Here is a 19326-nt window from a genome sequence, read left to right on the forward strand (position 1 = left end):
AATATTCACATATTTGGTCACATCATCGGCTTCATCATGAATAAGGTCCATCTACAACATGAATCCACTCAGAAAGTGTTAATGCTGTGTTGCTGAGGGTCACAGAGGCAGCTGGTCAAGCATCTGAGGGGAACAGCTGTCTTTCATTCATAACACACACACACACACACACACAGCTCTTTTGAAAGAGAACCAGATAATTATTTGCATTTTTGCTTCAAAAATATCGTAAGCAACTGTCAAAATTGTTGCCAATTAATTTTCTGACGATGGAGTAAATAATTAATCTCTACAGGACGCACCAACAAAGAAGAAAAGGATGTGCTTTCACGTAAAATATGACAATTGTGTTGCGATTTCACACAGAAAAAAGTAAAAGTAAAATAAAAACAAGGGAGGGGAGATTATATTTACTGGCGAGCACCAACATTTACAAGCCTCCGCACTCGGATGATGTAATAGCTTCCAAAGGAAAATCCCTTTACATGCCACTCTCTCACATGCATGCCCTCGTCACTCAAAATGTTTATTTTAACGGCTGGGTGTGGATGATGTTCAGGTCCAAGTACAGCCACGGACTTCAGGAAGAGGATGAATTGCATCAGAGTGAGTCAGTCACACTCCAGTGCTTTTTACTGGTCACCGTGTTTGATTTCTAGATGAAATGCAAACCTAGGAAATAGGATTTAGATCCTAATGTACACAGCAGTGCGGAGGACTGTCCATAAGAGGTGTGAGGGACTGGCTCCAGCCCTGCTGTGGGCTGAAGTGGGACTCAGCATTTCATCTCCAGTCCAAAACCACTGGGGCAGTAGCGGATCTTTCAGGAAAAGACGTCAACATACAGTTAAGTTTCCAGTTAATACACTTCCCTACAATATAATGCTTTTAATACAATACCACCACAAACTACAGCCTCCAAAAGCACAGTGTTAAATCAACAACTCTGACAGCAAAACTAAAAAAGAATGTCAAGTCATTTATCAACAATATTTTCCTGGTTCCAGCTTCACAAATGTGAGGATTTGCTGCTTTTCTCTGTTTTCTATCCTTATACTTTTGAATTTTGGACCAGTGGTTGAACAAAACAAGTAGTCTGAAGACGTCAGCTTAGGCACAGAGCAATTTTTCATTATTTTCTGACATTCTGAGACTTAACAATTGATGTAATTAATATTGAAAATAATCATTAGTTTCAGCCCTTAAACAAAGACACAAAAAGGAACACAAGCCTGCACATTAGTGATGAAAACAGTCCAAGCCTTTACTCAAGTAAAAGAGGAAGTAACATAATAAAACCCTTAAAACGACATGGAAGCAGAACTATATGAGCAGTATAAAAAAATGCACTTAAATATCAAAAGTAAAAGGACCAATTCTGGAAAACTCACATTCAAAATGATATTATTGATCCATTACAAAGGGTTTTAATGGTGTAGCTGTCTCACTACTCTATATGCTTCTAGCTAGTTTAAATTCCAACACTGAATTTTTATTGTGTGGTATTATTACTGTACATGTTTGTACTCAAAACCTCATTTCCCAAGTAACTATTAAATACTGCTATTAACAAGAGTTGTGGAGTGAACAGTGATTTATTTCTCTCTGAAATGTAGTTAAATTAACATGTAAAGTCTCAAGAATAAATACTCAAGCGCTAAATCGTACTTAATCCCACTTAACGAAAGGCACTTTGTTAAAACCAGAGAGATGTACAGAGATTGTCAGAATTGGAGCAGATTCGGGGGCCTTCCAGTCAGCGCTGTGCGTTGATGATGACGGAGGGGTGAGTGACCGGAGTCAATTTGCCTCCCTGTATAGGATGTGTTTGACAAGCGCTAAGTAAATGTGCTCAGCCATTAGGAAAACAGGCCTATCTTTTAGAGCAAACACTAATCCCACTCACTCCAGAAGCCTGTGTCAATATGCAATTTCTCAGTGCCAGCAAGTTGCTTGGATAACCTGCTGCAGCTTCAGAGGCAATATCGCCCCCCTCTTAGAAGAAGTACTCAGATCCTTGACTTAAGTAAATGCACGATACAACAATGAAAAATACTCCACTACAAGTCAAAGTCCTTCATACAAAATGCTACCTACTTAAGTAAAAGTACTGAAGTATCATCAGCTAAATATATTCAAGTATACATTAGGTTTAATGTTTTAACAATACATTGTATTTATAAACTTCATATATGTTTTTTTTGTAAAGTAATTACAGCTGTCAAATAAATGTAGTGGAGTAAAAGGTACCCTCTCTTCCTCTAAAATGCAGTAAAAGCATGAATTGGAAATACTCAAGTGAAGTACAAGTACCTCAAAATTGTACTTAAGTACAGTACTTGAGTAAAAGTATCAACTATGAAAAAGTTTCCAATACTGATTACTTGCAGCCAAATGTAAAAAGTTAGCGCACGTTAACTTCAGTAGGAACAGCATGATCCTATTGAATAAATGATGCCATTTTCTAGATTTTATCACCTCTTTACTGTTTTCCACGACAAAGTGTGTCTGATATATCGTTCCTCATGTCAACCAAGTGTGTGACAAAAACATTAATGAAGTTTATTATCCTGCTTCCAAAACAGGAAAAGTGAAATGCACAGCTGAGCACAAACACAATCATGAGTGCAGCAGAGGATGGGTTGAACGAGATAACTCAGGACAATTGTAGGTTACAAAGCAAAGGCATCCCCGTATAAAACCTCCTACGCTTTGTACTGCACACTCACATAGTTGTGTGTTTTGCGTGTGGAGGTGTGCCATGAGGGATCACAGGGTGGATCTATGGAGTGGTGACAGCTTTCTGGGCTAGTAGAGGAAACTGTAATCCAACTCTTTGCATTCTGACTGTGTGCATGCGATTATCTGTATCTATATTGTCACTCTGTGAGCGTCAACGTCTGTGTGGAGACTAAGAAACCAAACGCAAAACACTCAGTGTAACACTATATTTCATCATTTCCAATGTGCACGATTTGCTGTAATTCCATACAGCCACAGAGAAAATGAGTAAAATCTCCTCCCAACACTCCTCTTAAACCAAACGAGAGACGCTCACTGTAGAGCGAGAGAAGCCAAAACAGACCAGACATCAGCAGAGAGAGAGGAAACGCAGGAGGCGCAGAAAGAAGCTTCCCAAATCTGGCCACCATACAGTGAAATGGAATGTAATAGTGAGGAGGAGGGAGGGGAGGGGGCGCGATGTCCTGGAAAACATAGAGTCACGTCCCAGTTCAGTGTTCGGACAAAGGGAAAGTCAGGAGAGAGCTGTGACCAGATCTGAAATATCTATAGTGTTTCTCACACGGCAAATTGCACGTTTCTTTCTTACTCTGAGAGTGAATGTCGAGCTGAAATGATGAATCGATCGACAGATAAACAACCAGCAACTGTTCTGATAATCAACTGTCATTTTTCGAGTGGAAATGACAAATATTCCCTCGTTCCAGGTTCTCACTAAATATTTGCTGTTTTTCTTTGTTCTCAGGTAAAGTCACGTTACATTTCAAGCCTACGATTATTTGCTCCGTCTCCCATTTACTTCTATTAAACCCCGAACGATGGACAAATTCAAGCATGTGCTTCCTGTTTCCGCTGGACTCAGAGGTCAGAGTTCACCTTTGTTCCAGTAGAAACACTGATGCACTGTGTTTGAGAAAGTGATTATTGTGGCTTTCTTCATCACTATATTTATCACTTGTTATCACTTCATCAATATCTATTAATTAGAATATTAGAGACTTTGACATAAGGGGCAATTTTATTGGATAGACGTGTAATGTGACTGTATCGTTATTCGACAGTGACTTTAATAAGATTAAAGATTATTTAAAAGGTGACGATTTCAAATGTCTTGTTTTGTTCAACAAACATTTTAAAACCCAAAAGATATTCAATTCACGATCACATTAAACAAAGAAAAGGAGCCAATCCTCACAACTGAGAGGCTTAAACTTGTTGGGTATTTTTGCTTTAAGAATAAACGATTAATCAATTATCAAAATATTTGCCGATTTATTTTCTGTAGATTGACTGACTGATGAATCCACTAATGGTTTCAGCTCTAAATGATTAATCAATTCATCAAGATGAACAGAATTACAGCCCTACTCCAATGTATGTGCATCAGATTCTTGAAATGGGCCATAAAAGGGTAAATAAACATGTGTTTTCCTTTCTCACACTGCAGTTACAGGCTGTAACATAACACTAGTGTCCTTAAGAATGATGAAACTCAATATTGAACACTGAAAACTGACAAAACGCAGAAAGTTACTTCCTTACTAACTGACAATAAAAAGACAGAAATCACAGCTCCTCACATGAACTCTGTCTGAAAAATGGCTGCAGGACAGAGAGGATTACTCAGCCACAGAAATATAAACCTCGCTCTCTTCAAGCACTTATAAGCTCAACAGTCTCCTTACACCAACAGTGCAAAGCTGTTGCTAATTGTTATTACAGATCAGTCACTGCTGGGCTGGACCTCAGCATCCCCACTTTCTCAAATCAGCACAGCGAGCTGAATGCGCACAGGATGTGAGGAAAAACGAGAAGGATCGACTACATGTTGGGATGGAAGAACAGGTTCTGCTGAAGTTCAGAGGAAAATTAGAAACAATAGCGACACTTAAATGTGCGATATTGAAATTCTTTCACACAGCTGAAAGGTTACAGCAGGTTAACAGGTTAAAAACCACGAGCAGACTAGACAGATGGAAGAATCAGGTTCTGTAAAATTCCCAATCTCTGATCTTCCATATGCTCTTACTGCATATTCAAATACATTCAAGCTAGTTCTGAAATGAATTTCTTTGAGGCTGCCAGCTCCCATTTAACTCGTCTAGATAGGTTTGTAAATATCTGCCTTCACTCTGAGGGCTTGGCTTGACGTCAAGCATCACTACATCTAGAAACTTTCTATCAATAAATCCGAGCTGTGTACCCGACACTGTCAGCACTGCTCGAGTTTTAGCTGCTTGTGCACTTGGAAATATTTATATGTTCATCGAGGAATACCAGAGAGGACAAAACGACACCTGTTGAGGCTGAAGGAGGAGACGGAGAAAGCACTGACGGAGTTGTGTTTTGTTTTTGTTGAAACAAGTTGTGAACACAAGATTGACATATCATCAACAAATTGCTTATTTTCTGTCCACTTGATCCAATAAGTCTAATATTCACTCTTTTAGCTCTGTAGGTCTCTATGAACTCCTAATGGAAATATCTGTCTCTTTAGCTGCTAAATGATGCTCCACCATGGTCATCAGTTAGTCTCTAACTGCGTCCGCCTGCTGTTTAGTGCTGGGCAGGTTAGTGTTCAGTGGGTTTTTAGCTTCCTGCTGCAGTTGAAAACAACCCTATAAGAGCAGTGAGAGTGACCCCAAACACGTACATCTAAACAATGAGCTGAAACTCACTATAAAGCTCTGTAAAGCCGAGTAGAGCTGCAGATCCAGGTTATAATTCTCTGTAGGTTCATCACCTCGAGCGACCTCTTTCACATCGTCACATTTTGTTGTCATTTGAGACTTTGTTACAGGAGAAAGAAAGTGTTTTATTGGCCTTTATTGGCATTTAATCTTCAGTTTATCAGAAATCTTTAAAAAGTCACCAAATAAGGGAGTACCTGGCTATCACAAAACAGCGATGGTTTATATATTTTTTATTTGCGGCGTAGTATTATTTATATTTTCACCGTATTTTGTTATTTTATGCTTCTGTCCTTCACCTACAGGTTTACACACACATTTAGTTCTTACCTAAAAACACCTTTAAAAGAACTACACTTACACTGCCACTCATCATACTGACTGGTACCTGTGTAATAGCTTATAGCTTTAGCATTCACAATCTAAAAAGCTCTCTCTTGTTATGACAAATACTGTACATGTGCCCAGTCAGGTATATAAGCTCGAGTTAAACTTCAGCTGACAGATGAGTCTCTATATGGGCGTGTGTGTGTGTGTGTGTGTGTGTGTGTGTGTGTGTGTGTGTGTGTTGTACTGTGACCTCTCAGTCATTAGCCAGCACCCGGGTCATAACAGTAAAGCTCCGTCCACAAAGCTAGCCACGCTGGAGCAAAGTCGGAACAGGTGGTCTTATCAGCAACACGTCCATATGTAGGCCACATGTCAAGCATTAGTTGGCCGGCGCTAGGCTAACGCTGAGCTACGCTAGGGCGAGACAATGCAGCCAGGTGAGTGGAGTGACTTAGCACAATCAATACACGAAAGCTAAGCCACGTGGTCAGAGCAGGAAGGAGGTCAATCCAATTAGTTAGATCTGAGAGACACAAACATCAGGACTCTGTCCAATCCGTCCCCTTCAGCTCTTCTGTCTTACATTACACACAGATGTGTTCAACTGGCACATAGATGCATTTTTAAAGAGTCGAATAACCTAAATAAGACGAATATACAGACATTGGCTGGAATAAGCTGGTTAATGATCTAATCCAAAAAACCTGGGCTGCCCCCTGTTTGACTTGTATGTCGAGGTAAGTATTCTTGTAACCAAACACAGTCATCTTTACGTTTGTCTGTGTATCATTGAGGCTTAATAAACACGTTGAATGCGTTTCCTTCAGTGGAAGAGTGTGAAGCTGAGTGATTTCATGCAACCTCCTTGGATTAGCGCCTGCTGCAGTCGGCAGGGATGTGTGTCACGTCACCCACTTGTATTCGTGTATACGACATCGTCTCCATCGGTCACTGACTTGGATGTAATCGCCAACACAGTGAGACACCCACAAAGTTTGCAAAGAAAATAACTGACACATGGACTTTATGCCAGTGTGTTGTGCAGGCATTGTACCCGACCTCTGAATTTAAATTTCTCCATGTCCTCCTTCTTTTCTATTTGATTTTAACTGTCCTATAAATGCAAAGTTAAGTTCTCCAAAGAGCCTGAGAAAGTCTAACATGATTATGAAAAGAAAAGAGTGATATGGACAGAGAGTCCAACATCAAAGGGAGATGCCGCCGTATGTAAAACATAATCCTGTCACTGAGGTCAATATTTATTCAGCAGAAGACGGTGTCTGTTAAAAGCTTTATGATAGAAGGGGAACCATATCTCCGCACTTACTAAACGCAGCGTGACGCCTCTTCAGAGCCATTGTTCTGGACAGTAAATGAGTCATTCACACTACCACAGGCAACTTTCCCAGAGCACAAAGATTTATTCTTAGCGTGGCAGTGACACTTGTCTTCTTACTGGGATGGGCGAGCAGAGATAGACAGACCACTATTGTAGTTGTATTGTAGGCCAACGGAGAGAGGAAGAGAGAATAAGGAAGATGATAATGGCACTCAATAAATGCCTTTAATTCCCTGCAGTGATGACGTATCAGGGGTACAAAAGTCAAATCTTATCTTTGCCAAAACGTTCATGTCCAGAGGAGATGACCACCTGCCATTCAGAGAGAAAATTAAATCAGACTTTCCTCAACAAGAACAAATCCAAGACAAACTACCGGAAAAACACACAGTGCAGCACGCGGCCGGCTGGGATGATCTTTCCATGAGCGACTTGCTCCGGGGGTGACATCCCTCATGTTTTCTGCTCCCTTCCAGATGTGTGCGCCTTTCACACTAGGTTTTATTACCACATCTGGACAATATGGGAAGCACAAGATGACCACAAACCACACACACACACACAAGAACCTCGCAGCAGAGAGGTCACCTGCGAGGATTTATGTAACTGAAGTGAGGAGTGGAGGGTGTGCTTTCAGCATTTATGTAACAGACTTTATTGATACTCAAAATCATGAGGCTGGAAAATCTGCTGAAGGAGGGCGAGAGGTGGTCTCAGATTTTAACCGTTGGTGTCTCAGAGTCTGTTTTTATAATCATCAAACCTTCAGCTTTCTTACTGAATTTGAAAATGTTTGAATTTGAGACCGTTTTCAGCAAAACAGCATCAAAAGAAGACCTTGTGGGCTGTTTACTGTTGTTGCCACTCCTGCAGAAGGAGAGCAGAGGGGAGGGAAGGAACATGACTGAGCATCCCTCAAAGGGCTTTTAAAACAAGTCCTGAACATCCGCTCCTTCACAAAACCAGAGGAGAGTTTCTAAGGAAGGATGATGGGAGGAAGGCCACATCTGTCCAGCTGCAACAGAAGGGAGGACAGAGAGTGTGTGTTTGTCATCTAAGAGAAGCAGGAGACACAAAACAGAGATTTCAATTCGGCCTTTTTTTTAGCTAAGTCTCCTGAATTAAAAAGACTGATGTCTGACGATTATTTCCATTATCAAATCATCTGCCAGCTATTTTTCTCAATTATTCGATTAATCATTTGGTCCATGAAGTAGGTCAAAAAATGTCTGTCATCACAATGTCCCAATGCCAAACTTTACATTGGATCTTCTTTAGTCCAACCATCTGTCCAAAACACAAACATATTCAATTTACAAGCACAGATGACAAAGAAGACCAGCAAATATTTCAAGTATTTCAATATTTCAATAACTAATTGTTTCAGCTCTACACGACTGAATATACATTAGTGCGACTTTTCATTAGAAAACATCAAATCCAAACAAAATAAAGCCATAATTGAAGGCATCAACAACACAGATGAGCTTCAGAGGAACTTAAAAGAGCAGCTCCACTGTGACGGGATTTGGCACCCTGACTTTCACGTCACACAGAATAAAGGCTTTTCTGTCCATCTCCTTTCTAGGTGACACACTGGTGCAGGTGTAGTCAGGGCAGTAGGGCAGCTGGTCGAGTCTGACAGCAAGTGCTGACTGTGGTGTGTGTGTGTGTGTGTGTGTGTGTGTGTGTGTGTGTGTGTGTGATGCTGACAAGGCACCTGCAAACTCTGGCATACCCCAGCATAAAGAGAGAGCCTGTGAGGGGACACAAACAGGCACATTGTCGGGCTGCTGCTGATATCTGTTGCCGACGACTGACTAGTTGGCTCAAAAAGTGTGATGAGAGACACAAGACGCAGCAGACGAGGCCGAAGATCCAGGAAGAAATCTTACTTGATTGGCCATAAAAACCTGCTGATAAAATGTATCTGCACAGATATATAAGGCTGCGACTAATGATTATTTTCTTAAGCGATTAATCGGCAGATTATTTTTTCAGTTAACCTGTGCCAAATGTGACATCTTCATGAGTCTTGTTTTGTGCGACCAGAAGTCTAAAACCCAAAGACATTCAGTTTACGAAGACGTATGACGAAGAAAAACTGCAAATCCTTCATCATGTGAGAATTCCGCAAATCTCATTTAAACAGCGAGAGGAGGAAAGTTTAATTAAAGTCGCGATTATCTCGACTTTTGCTTTGTTTTGACCCGCAACACAACACAAACTACACTGTGCTTAAAGTCAAACAAATCACTCTGGCCCCTTTGAGACTGATGTTGCTGCTCCAAATCTCTCTGTGACCTCTGACCTCAAGCTGTTGCAGCCGGAGTGAGAAGAAGTATCAAAACTACCCTCTGCTTGATAGTTGACAAAGCAGGAACAGTTCGTACTCCTCTTTCCCAGCCAGTGGTACCAGCCTTCATGTATACAGTTTCGCAGAAAAATAAGAGCTTGGCACCGAGTTGGAGAGATAAACAGTGAAAAGTAACAGCTGGAGTTGTTGCCATTCTTCATCTTTCAGCTGAGCAAAATGCCATCAGTTGTAACACTGGCGTTACAAAGTCTGCCACTGTTGCTTGTGAGTTATCATATGATACATTTTGACAAGATGAAAACAAGCTTTTATCAATTCACTCAACATTTTAGTGTCTTTCAGAACATTCAAAGCTCATTTTTGCTGCAATGTCCCACATGGTTCCATTGCAGAGGACACTTTTTGTATGCAAATGAAATCTAGAGCTGCAACAACGAGTCGATTAATTGATTAGTTGTTCGGAAGAAAACTATTTATTTCATCAATTCATTTATTCATTCATCGTTCAAGCAAATATGCCAAACATTTGATGGTTCCAGCTTCTCAAATGTGGAAATTTGCTGCTTTTTTTGATCTTACATTATAGTAAATTGAATATTATTTCATAAAAACACCTTGGGCTGTCGAGAATTTTCACAGTTTTCTGATGTTTTATAGACCAAGAAATGAATCGATTTATTCAGAAAATAATTGGAAGATTAATCAATAATGAAAATAATTGTTAGTTGCAGCTATAATATACACACACACATATATATATACATATAGTACATATACATACATATATATACATATATATACATATATATACACATGTGTATATATATAAGGCAATGCTGTCTTGCTGCTCCGTCCTCCCACTAGTCCCAATATAGAAGATAAACATTATATATGCAAATGTGTGAAAACAGCTTTCTGAAAAAGTCTCGAGTGTGACCACACTGATTCATTGCGTTTATTTATTTATGATCATATATTCATTTATATCTTATGTGCCTTATGATGCATCTCCACCAGATTTATGTTTGTTTTACGGACATTAAAGAAAACGTTTTGGAACCAAGGTACATTTCAGAGTTGCCATCACCCATTTTGATACTAGCTGCTTCAGCGATAGGCCAAGCAACTAAAAAAAACAACTTTGAAATGTGTTCTAAATTCATTTAAATATCTACAATATCGGCAAATGACAAAAAGATGACAAAATTTGTCAATCATGTGTGACCACAATATCAAACCCTTTAACTTACAGACAGGAGAGGAAGGACATGATCCTCTGGATGAGGAAAGGAGCATAACTCACCTAGCAGTTCTGGTAATCTATCTTTATTACTTTATACACTCAAACACAATCAAAGGCGGCACAGACGCATGATCTCATCAGAACTAAAGACTAAAGAAGGAAAAAAAGTGGCCTTTAACAAACAGCATTTCTCATTAGCCGACATTAAACGTCTTTGGTGGGTGGGTTAACATTTTTAGACAACAGAGATTTCAGCTAAAAGGGTGGAAAAACGACGTTACATGAGAGTGTTGGGGGGTTTTATGGATACACAATGATGACGTAAGTACTTGTGCTGAGTGCTCACAAAGCAATCTTTGTTTACATACTGAAGGTTTAAACTTAGTAATAGTAAGCACTGAAATGGATGCCAATTTGTCTTTGAATGTGAAATTGGATATGGAAAGTAAACCCAAGGAAAATTTGTATTTTTTTCACAAAGAACGATGAAAGAAATGTTGAATTAGAGATTGCATTGACTCACAGCGGCCAGTTTGACAGATGCAAGACAGGAAGTGAGGTATGGACTTCGACTCTCTATCGGCTAGGTTAATTCAAACAACAAGTGGAAGATAATCGACAGACTAAAAACAGAATAAAACAGATAATAACTCTCTCTAATAATAGAGCTCTCTGAACATGACTCGAGTGTCCGTGGCAGAACAGCCTTCGCTCGATCACGCGGGACAACCCTGAGCGAACAAGTCTTAACATATGGCTTCATATTACGTAATCCTCACACCATGATGAGGAGAGTCGTTGCTCAAAAACTAATGTAACTCTATATTTCAAATACAAACCTCAAGTTGCAACACAAACAATTCTGTGGTAGACTGCTTGTGTAACTTCCTACTGTGTGTTTTTACTCCATTATGCTCTTGTCCTTATTTCAACTAGAGTCCAGCGCAGTACAGATAACCTGGCACTTGAGACTTGCATGTTACTCAACCTGGGAATGCAGCCTATAGGCCGAGCCCACTGTGTAAGCATTCACACTGGCCGGTATTACGCTCTTTCCCCTAGTTTCACCTCAATAAAACACACAGCACTGTAACTTTACACTCAACCGAGGGACGCCGCACATGAACGGTGCTCGATCATTCCCCGTCGGCCTGAGGAAAACAACACTTTCAGGGCACAGTAAATCTCGCGTGACCCCGCCCAGTTGGGGGAGATCCCGTAATACACACTAATCCTACTCAGTATTAGTTAGGGCTCTGGGGAGATGGTATTAAATGTGTGAGTGTGTGTGCGTTTCTGTGTGTATTGAGACAGCAGTGAAGGAGATGCTGAGAGGTGAAACTGCTGACCTGGGTCGACTCGCACTGGGAGTGTTTCTGTTGGCCGGGAACACTCAGGAGCACAACAGGAGCTCCAGCGCTCACCGGCCAACGAGCTCTGCAGGTCCTCAACATGCACAAAATATGAATACTTGTAGGAGTATTTTCTCCAGAGACACTGCACATTAAAGGGTAATTCTTGTATTTTTAAACTTGGGCCCTATTTTTATGTATTTTGGGGTCTTAATGACTAATAAGTACAGGAAGTTTTGGAATTGGTATCCAGTAGATTACCTCAGCCAGCAGCTGCAAACGGGAGATTGACCTTTTTGTTAAAGAGTGAGATCCTTTTTGTTTAACCAGAAACAGAAGTATCGCTCAAGGAGAAGTCTCGCTCTGAAATCACACGAGAGGCGAGTTGTTGCAGGAAGACGACGGTGAAAACGTGAGTCGGTAAGTTATCTTTAACAAACAGGTCTATCTCTGTACTGCTCAATTCCATGATGTTGTTAGTCTCCAAGAATAATAATCTGAGCCTGTCAGTGGCAAAAACAAGCAGCGAACATACTTTCCAGTTGCCCGCAAGGATTACGTTGAGGCCATTGCAGCCCGTTTTGTGGCTGCCAGCTGAGGCGATCTACTGGACCAATTACAAAACTTTTTGTACCTATTAGTCATTTAGACCCCGACATTTGTAGAACTATGGGACAAAATTAGAAAGAGGGCTTGTGGTGTCTGACCTGTTGCCTCACGATAAACTCCATAATTCTGTAAACAAATGTTTTAAAGTTGCATTGATAGATCTTTGGCCATCACAGGGTAGGGAAACGGAAAAACAAACCGATATATACACAGACATAAAACAAACGTTTGAACAAAACAGACGCCAACTTCATCCAGCAGGGAAGTCTCTCTTCACATGATGAACGTAAGGCCATCATTGACTCTCCTTTGAGCTCTGTTTTGGTCTCCACCAACTTGTGAGAAGATATCTGGGTGTTTATCTGCTGGATGTTTGTCTGTCTGCCGTTTGGTGCTAGGCAGTTGGCGTACAGATGGGGTCTGTCAGAGCTTTTTAACTGGAAACAGATGCCTACGAGGCTTGATGAGAACTTCTAAGACAGAACTACACTACACAGTACATTTGTAAGTCATACAAGCAAAACAAAGAGCCCAAAAAAAAAACCCAGCTCCGCAGAGATTGAGAGCTATGTGTTAATTGTAGGGCAGTAATTAATTGTTTGGCCTATAAAATATAAACAATAAATCAGAAAATAGTGAAAAATTCCCAGAGCGCAAGGTGCTTTTTTTGTTTGACCACCAGCACAAAACTCCAAAATAACAATAGTATAAAAAAAGCACAAACAGCAAATCCTTACATTTACATACCTCAGCAGTGATGATGATGATTTTTGCATTAAATGGAGTGGCTTTTTTTGTAATGTGTAGTGTAATGATTGAGAGCATTCAAGTCTCTTTTCCTGGCTGGAAATGTTTATGTGCGCCCATGAAAGCGGGTGTTTCCATATCCTTTGATGCAGCAGCAGTTCCTTGCAGCTCAGGCGCATTGAAGTGCCCCTGAAACACCCCACTAACACACACCATTAGCTGTGCTCCTGCACTAATGCCCTGTGACACCTCTCCGGTCTTGGAAAGCAGATCCTGATGACGCGCTGTCAGAGTGAGCAGTGTGAGGTAACCCCATACTCTCCCCCTCTTGACCCAGGGGACAACAGAAGACAGCTGAGCTCATATTAAGCTGTCACTTGGCTCATATGTAAAAACAAATGACTGTGCTTCCTGTGAGCCTTTGTTTCCGTCAGTGTCAACAACAGCATTGAACCAGTTCCTTCTTAAAATAGCAGCGTATTATTGCCCTGTTTTGGTACCATAAAATGACTTGAATCCAAATCCTAATTTGTTATTTCTGGTAAGGACATCCATATTAAATGAGGAATTCTTTTTTTAATATTATTATTTTTGGCAACTTTTCCTTTATTTTTGAGATTGTAGAGATATACAGGAAACATGGTGAGAGAGTAAGGGGTACGACATGCAACAATAGGTCTCTGTGACTGAATCGAACCGCGGACAATGAGGTTATGTTAACCATTAGGCTACCCGGACTCCCCATCCTGCAGTGCATTACCATACATACTTGGGACATTCAATCGCCAACTATGCTTTCAATCATTCTCTAATGTCAGGCAGCCACCTGAAAACCCAAAGCGTCCACAGGCTGACATCTGGATTCAACGCCTGGGTGGTAGTTAAACACTAGATGATGACTAGCTGGTAGAAGAAAACTACAAATTCATAAATAAAGTACACCGAGGATCCATCTCCAAACTATTCAGGATACATTTTTCATGAGTAAATCTTTAATGCAGCAGATGTTTGGTCTTTGTAGATATGTCACAAAGCGCTAAAAAAAACAGAAAACTATTATGTGAGCGAACTCAGCAGACATCTCATCGCAAATACAAGACACACAGCTTTCTGCAATAACCTATCATTACTGATGAGCACTGTTGAACAAATGGAAACCAAGCAGAGAAACATTCAGCAAATGGGCTTTCCGTCACAGCTGTCGGCCATGTTTCTTGTTTGTAGGCATGTTTATGCAGCATGTTGCTTTAAAATATTGGGAAAAGGCAGAGATGTAAAGTGTAAAGCAGTAAAGTTTCGATTATATATTATTACTGCATTCGTGAGAATGAGTCAAAGCTTCCTACATACCATGTTCCATGTTGGTGCGGAGACAAAAGAAGATAAAAACTACTCAAACAATGTAGTCACAGGAATTTTTGGCTTAATGTCAATTTGAGTCATATCTGGCACAAGAAGGTAAACAACGTCAGGAATGACATACAGTAGATAAGCGCTAAACCAACATTAGGTGAAGTATTTGTCTTATTTCACGTATGCTTGTGTTCATCATCACTCTGCAAAGGTCAATTGAAGTCCAAAGGTGTTGAAAGTAGGATAAGTAAAATCAGCCTATTTCCCTTCAATCTCTAACCCCAAAATTGAAGCCTGTCACGTCTCCAATTGCCTTAATTTAGAATAATAACCACGTTCAACCAAAACGCTGTAACTTGCTGTGTTTATCTAACCCGGCACAACATGCCCTCATGGTTTACGTTTTCATCTCCTTCAAGCTGAGTTTTATTAATTGAAGCACTTGAGCGACAGGGCTTGTCAGGATCTTAACACATAGCTGCAGCTGTTGGCTGGTGTCCAAAAAGACCAAAGCCTCTTGTAAGTGATATCCTCTCTCAAGAGTTAAAAAAAAAAAAAACCCTCGGGTGAGTTTGCCCTGTGACCGACAGTCAGCAGAAAACTGTCTGCTTTGCTATAGGATTGTTAACTTGAGGGCTCAACACTGTCCTGGTCTTTCTGAATGATGAACTGGACCAGTCAATAATGCCTGGAAGTGTGAAGCAAAAAGAATATACTGCACCTGTCTTAAACTGAATGAAAGTTAGTCTCAGTGGCCAACACTAAAACATAGTTAATGGGTGTTTTCAGGTGAAAATAAGCGTGAATGCTCCTCAAACCTTTATGGATATTTACGATATTACGTGTCATGATTCAGTAAAGTCTTACATAATATTCATTTAATTAACTGCTTTACCTTAAAGTCTTGTCGAAACCTTGATAAAATCTGAAAATGTAATTCCACAAATCAACAATTTGTGCTCCAAAACACAACAAAGTGTTGAATTATACCAAGTCTTGCCTTTTGGTTTGTTAGAATAAGCACTCTTTTAGGCATTTCTAGTTATTTTATAAAACTCAAAGCTCATTCGAATCCTCAAAAAAGAGTGAATACACGACACATGAAATAGGAGGCACAATTAGTCACTTGTAAGAACGAGCTAAATGGCTGCCGTAAAGTTATGAGAGACGACCCAAATTAAACATAGGTGATGTGGCAAAGACGTCTGTCATACAACCCAAGAAATATCCACAAAAGCATGTGATGAGTTGAAGTGTGCACAACATAAAGAAAACAACACTTACGAACTCTGTAACATCTGCTTTGATTTTTTCTTTTCTTTCAGGTCTTTCACTAGTTCCTTCTCTCTGTTCTTTAAAAGAGCACTCCACAGATTTATCATCGCACTCCTAAAACAAGATTACAATCGATGCAGCAGAAACAGAGATATTGTCTTTTTTATTCCACACATTCTCCTTTCTTATCAAAACCTAGCACCTACACTACCCACAATGCATTAAGGTGTGTTATGCTAGTTGCAGCTAATGTAGCCTCGAACTGCTAGCAGAGATGAGGAGCGATTACAGAAGTCCGGTAATATATCAAAAATATCAAATATAATTCCTCCTGTGCGGCTCGTCTACTTTCCTGAATGAAGAGCTTCGAGGAAATGAAGATGAAGTATTCCTATGAGGTAATGCTGGCTGCTGTTCCTGCCCTCCTCTCCACTATCTCTCTCTCTCTGCAGTAGCTCCAGTCTTGGCATCAATCACCAGCGGGCAGATACGCAATCTTACTGTGCAAACAATTAAAGGCTGCTCCTCTGCACTCAAAACTACTCACTCGTGTTGCCGCGTCGAGGATTAACCCAATATGCTTACACATTAACCCCGGAGACACACCGATGAATGGCATTCCTGCGAGCTGTGTTTGCTAGACCGAAGGCAATAAAACGCAGTAGAGCTACTTGTTGCAAGGATTGTTGTCTTGCTGGTTACCTTTGAACTTGGCCTCTAAGCTGCCATTTTCAACTTGACATTGATGCTTTATTTTATGGGGAGGAAGTGAAATAAAATAAATAAATAAATAAAAGAATTCGCTTTCGGACCGTGATAAACTGACATCGTATCCTGCAGACAGATACCATAAATTACTTGGCTGGCAGATAATGTACACATCTGGTAACACTGACTATACCTAGATGAGGAAATACCAGAAGACATGTATGCATTTCTGTGTACACTGCCCGGTTCTTTGTAAGTGAATCAAGTGTAAACAGCTGGTGGTCAGGTGACGTGATAGTGAACCATACAACCCTTTTAAAATACAACAACGCTCTTGACAATAAGCATCCAGTATTTGCCTTCCGGACTGGCAGCAATGTGCATGCAGTTAAAAAGGGTGTTATGCAACGTTCAGGAATTCAGTTGATGTTGAAGACAAATGAGAAAACAATGTGTGGTTGTGAACACGTCAAAGCCTCTTGACTGGTGTGCATTAAAGTGACAGGTCCCTGAAGAAGAAAAAGAATATGAGAGGAATGTCTTGAGTGATATGAAAACAACCAGTTTCCTTCACAACCTTTGGCTGGGCCTCTACAAGGTCTACCTTGAGACAATCTTTCCACTGTGCAGGAAAAAAATGGTCGGATTCACAAAAACAAGAATCTACAAACTGTAACCACTGATAGGCCGCTTGCAGATAGAGAGCTCCTCTGTGTGCTGCATAATCCCCACACAGCTGGACTGAAAGTGCAATAAACCTCTGTATGGGAGCAGACACAACTCAGGGCCAACCATAGAGACAGTAGTGGCCAAGCAGTGTTGTGTAAAGCCACACAGAAACTCATTCACAGCAAGTTGTGTTGAGAGTGGCAGCAGGAATCAGTCCATTTATACAGGCAAACTGTAGCCCACACAAATTGGTATAACCTGAACGTCTACGGATGTTATAGGTCTCTTCTTATGTAGCCAACTCAACTTACAAACAATGTGAACCAGGCGGCATTATTAGCGAGAGCTGTCAGTCTTCTGGGGCAAATCCAAGTCAAGTCTCTAGTCTCTAGAGCACAGCTTTGTTATCAGCAGAACACATGAGCAAAAACCCAGAATGGTAGTGTTTTTGCTTACCTCTAGTACTGGCCCCGCCCCCAAGATGATCTGCTCCACTCCACTGGCAAAACCCTTCTGGCTGAGAGCGGTCAGATGATGAATGAGAAAGTTTGTGCTTTGCGTCTTCCCTGAGCCGCTTTCCCCAGATATAACTATGCACTGGTTCCTCTCTCTCTGCAGCATGGCGTGGTACGCCACATCCGCCACAGCGTAAATATGTGGCTCCAAATCTCCCAGTGTATGATTATCATACATCTTCACATACTTGGGGTTGTAGATGGGCAGGAACTTGAAGGGGTTAATGACGATGAGGATGCTTCCAACATAAGTGTAGATCCTTTCCTGGCGGAAGCGTAATCGCAGGTTGTCCAGCAGCGAACGCTCGTTGAGCTCCGGCAGGTGGCATAGATCTGCGTGGTCACCCTGAGAATCAGGCTGTGGTAGCAGTCCACGTTCCACCATGCGCCTGCGCTCCTCTGTGACCTGCAGCCACATCTGGAGGCTGCCGCCATAGTGAATGGAGCCATCCAGGTTCTTCTGCCTTAGGAGGAAGCGGTAATCCTCGCCGCCAGACAGTGGGCGGTGCTCCAGGGCCACACGGGGCCAGAGCATCATCCTCTGCACGGGACAGTCGCATGGGTTCAGAATCCATTCTTCCCCACCAAACTCCTTCACCTCAGCCAGAACATAACACTTGGTGCGGTCCAGCTGCAGGCGGTCAATGACACGTTCGATGGCCTCAGCGGCTGTGGTGGTCTTACGGGCGCTGATCGGGCAATAGATGGTGCCCTCGGCCAGGGCACCTGGGTAGATGCGCACGGTGAACTCTGAGTTCTCGAAGCGCTGCCGCCGTCCCAGGGTGCCCATGCCGCCGACGCCACCAACGCCATCACGACCACTCATGGCGGAGCAGGAGTTCCCATTAGCAGCAGCCCGCACTGGCACGTCCTTTACTGGGCTGGAGAGACCACCGACTCAAGACATCACCACTGTAAAGCAGAACAGGAAGACACAAAGATTGATCAATACCCTGAAGACTAAAAATATCACTTCTTTCAGGCTAAACACATCAACAACATGAACAGCAAAGCAGCACTCGCAGGAATGATATCATGTAATGAAGATCTGAAACTGCAATAAAAGCAGACTTCTACCGACTATTAAATTAATCTAAAACCTCTGCAATCTCACAGATTACGAAATTTGTCAGATTATGACACAAAGACTTCATGTGCTATTATGTAATCTACTAAAGGGCCAAATTATATTGCTCTAGCCCGACATGCATACTCATAAAGATAAGAAGATAAGTCATCAGGATCTACAGGATTACCATTAACACACATACACACTCCCAAGCGCACATACACACACATATATAAGCTCTGGCCAACGCTGCAACCAGCAGCTGCCATCCTCTTTACTGAATACACAATCACGCCATTCACAAGTTCCCTCTTTAATACACAGCAGAGGGACATCATGGGGTGAGTAAAGGCCACAGAGAGAGAGAG

The 19326-nt window shown here is 41.3% G+C and overlaps 1 protein-coding gene across 1 annotated transcript in view; it reads right to left on the reverse strand.

Annotated features, from left to right (window-relative positions):
* The window catches only part of myo9aa (myosin IXAa), a 79600-nt gene extending 60885 nt beyond the window's left edge, over positions 1–18715 (reverse strand). The window contains exon 1 of the mRNA XM_070909762.1: positions 17831–18715. Within this exon, the coding sequence (XP_070765863.1) occupies positions 17831–18715 (885 nt within the window). The remainder of the gene's footprint in view (positions 1–17830) is intronic.
* Between the last annotated feature and the right edge of the window lie 611 nt (positions 18716–19326).

The sequence above is a fragment of the Enoplosus armatus genome, chromosome 1 (genome assembly GCF_043641665.1).
Source record: "Enoplosus armatus isolate fEnoArm2 chromosome 1, fEnoArm2.hap1, whole genome shotgun sequence".
NCBI classification, from domain to species: Eukaryota; Metazoa; Chordata; class Actinopteri; order Centrarchiformes; family Enoplosidae; genus Enoplosus; species Enoplosus armatus.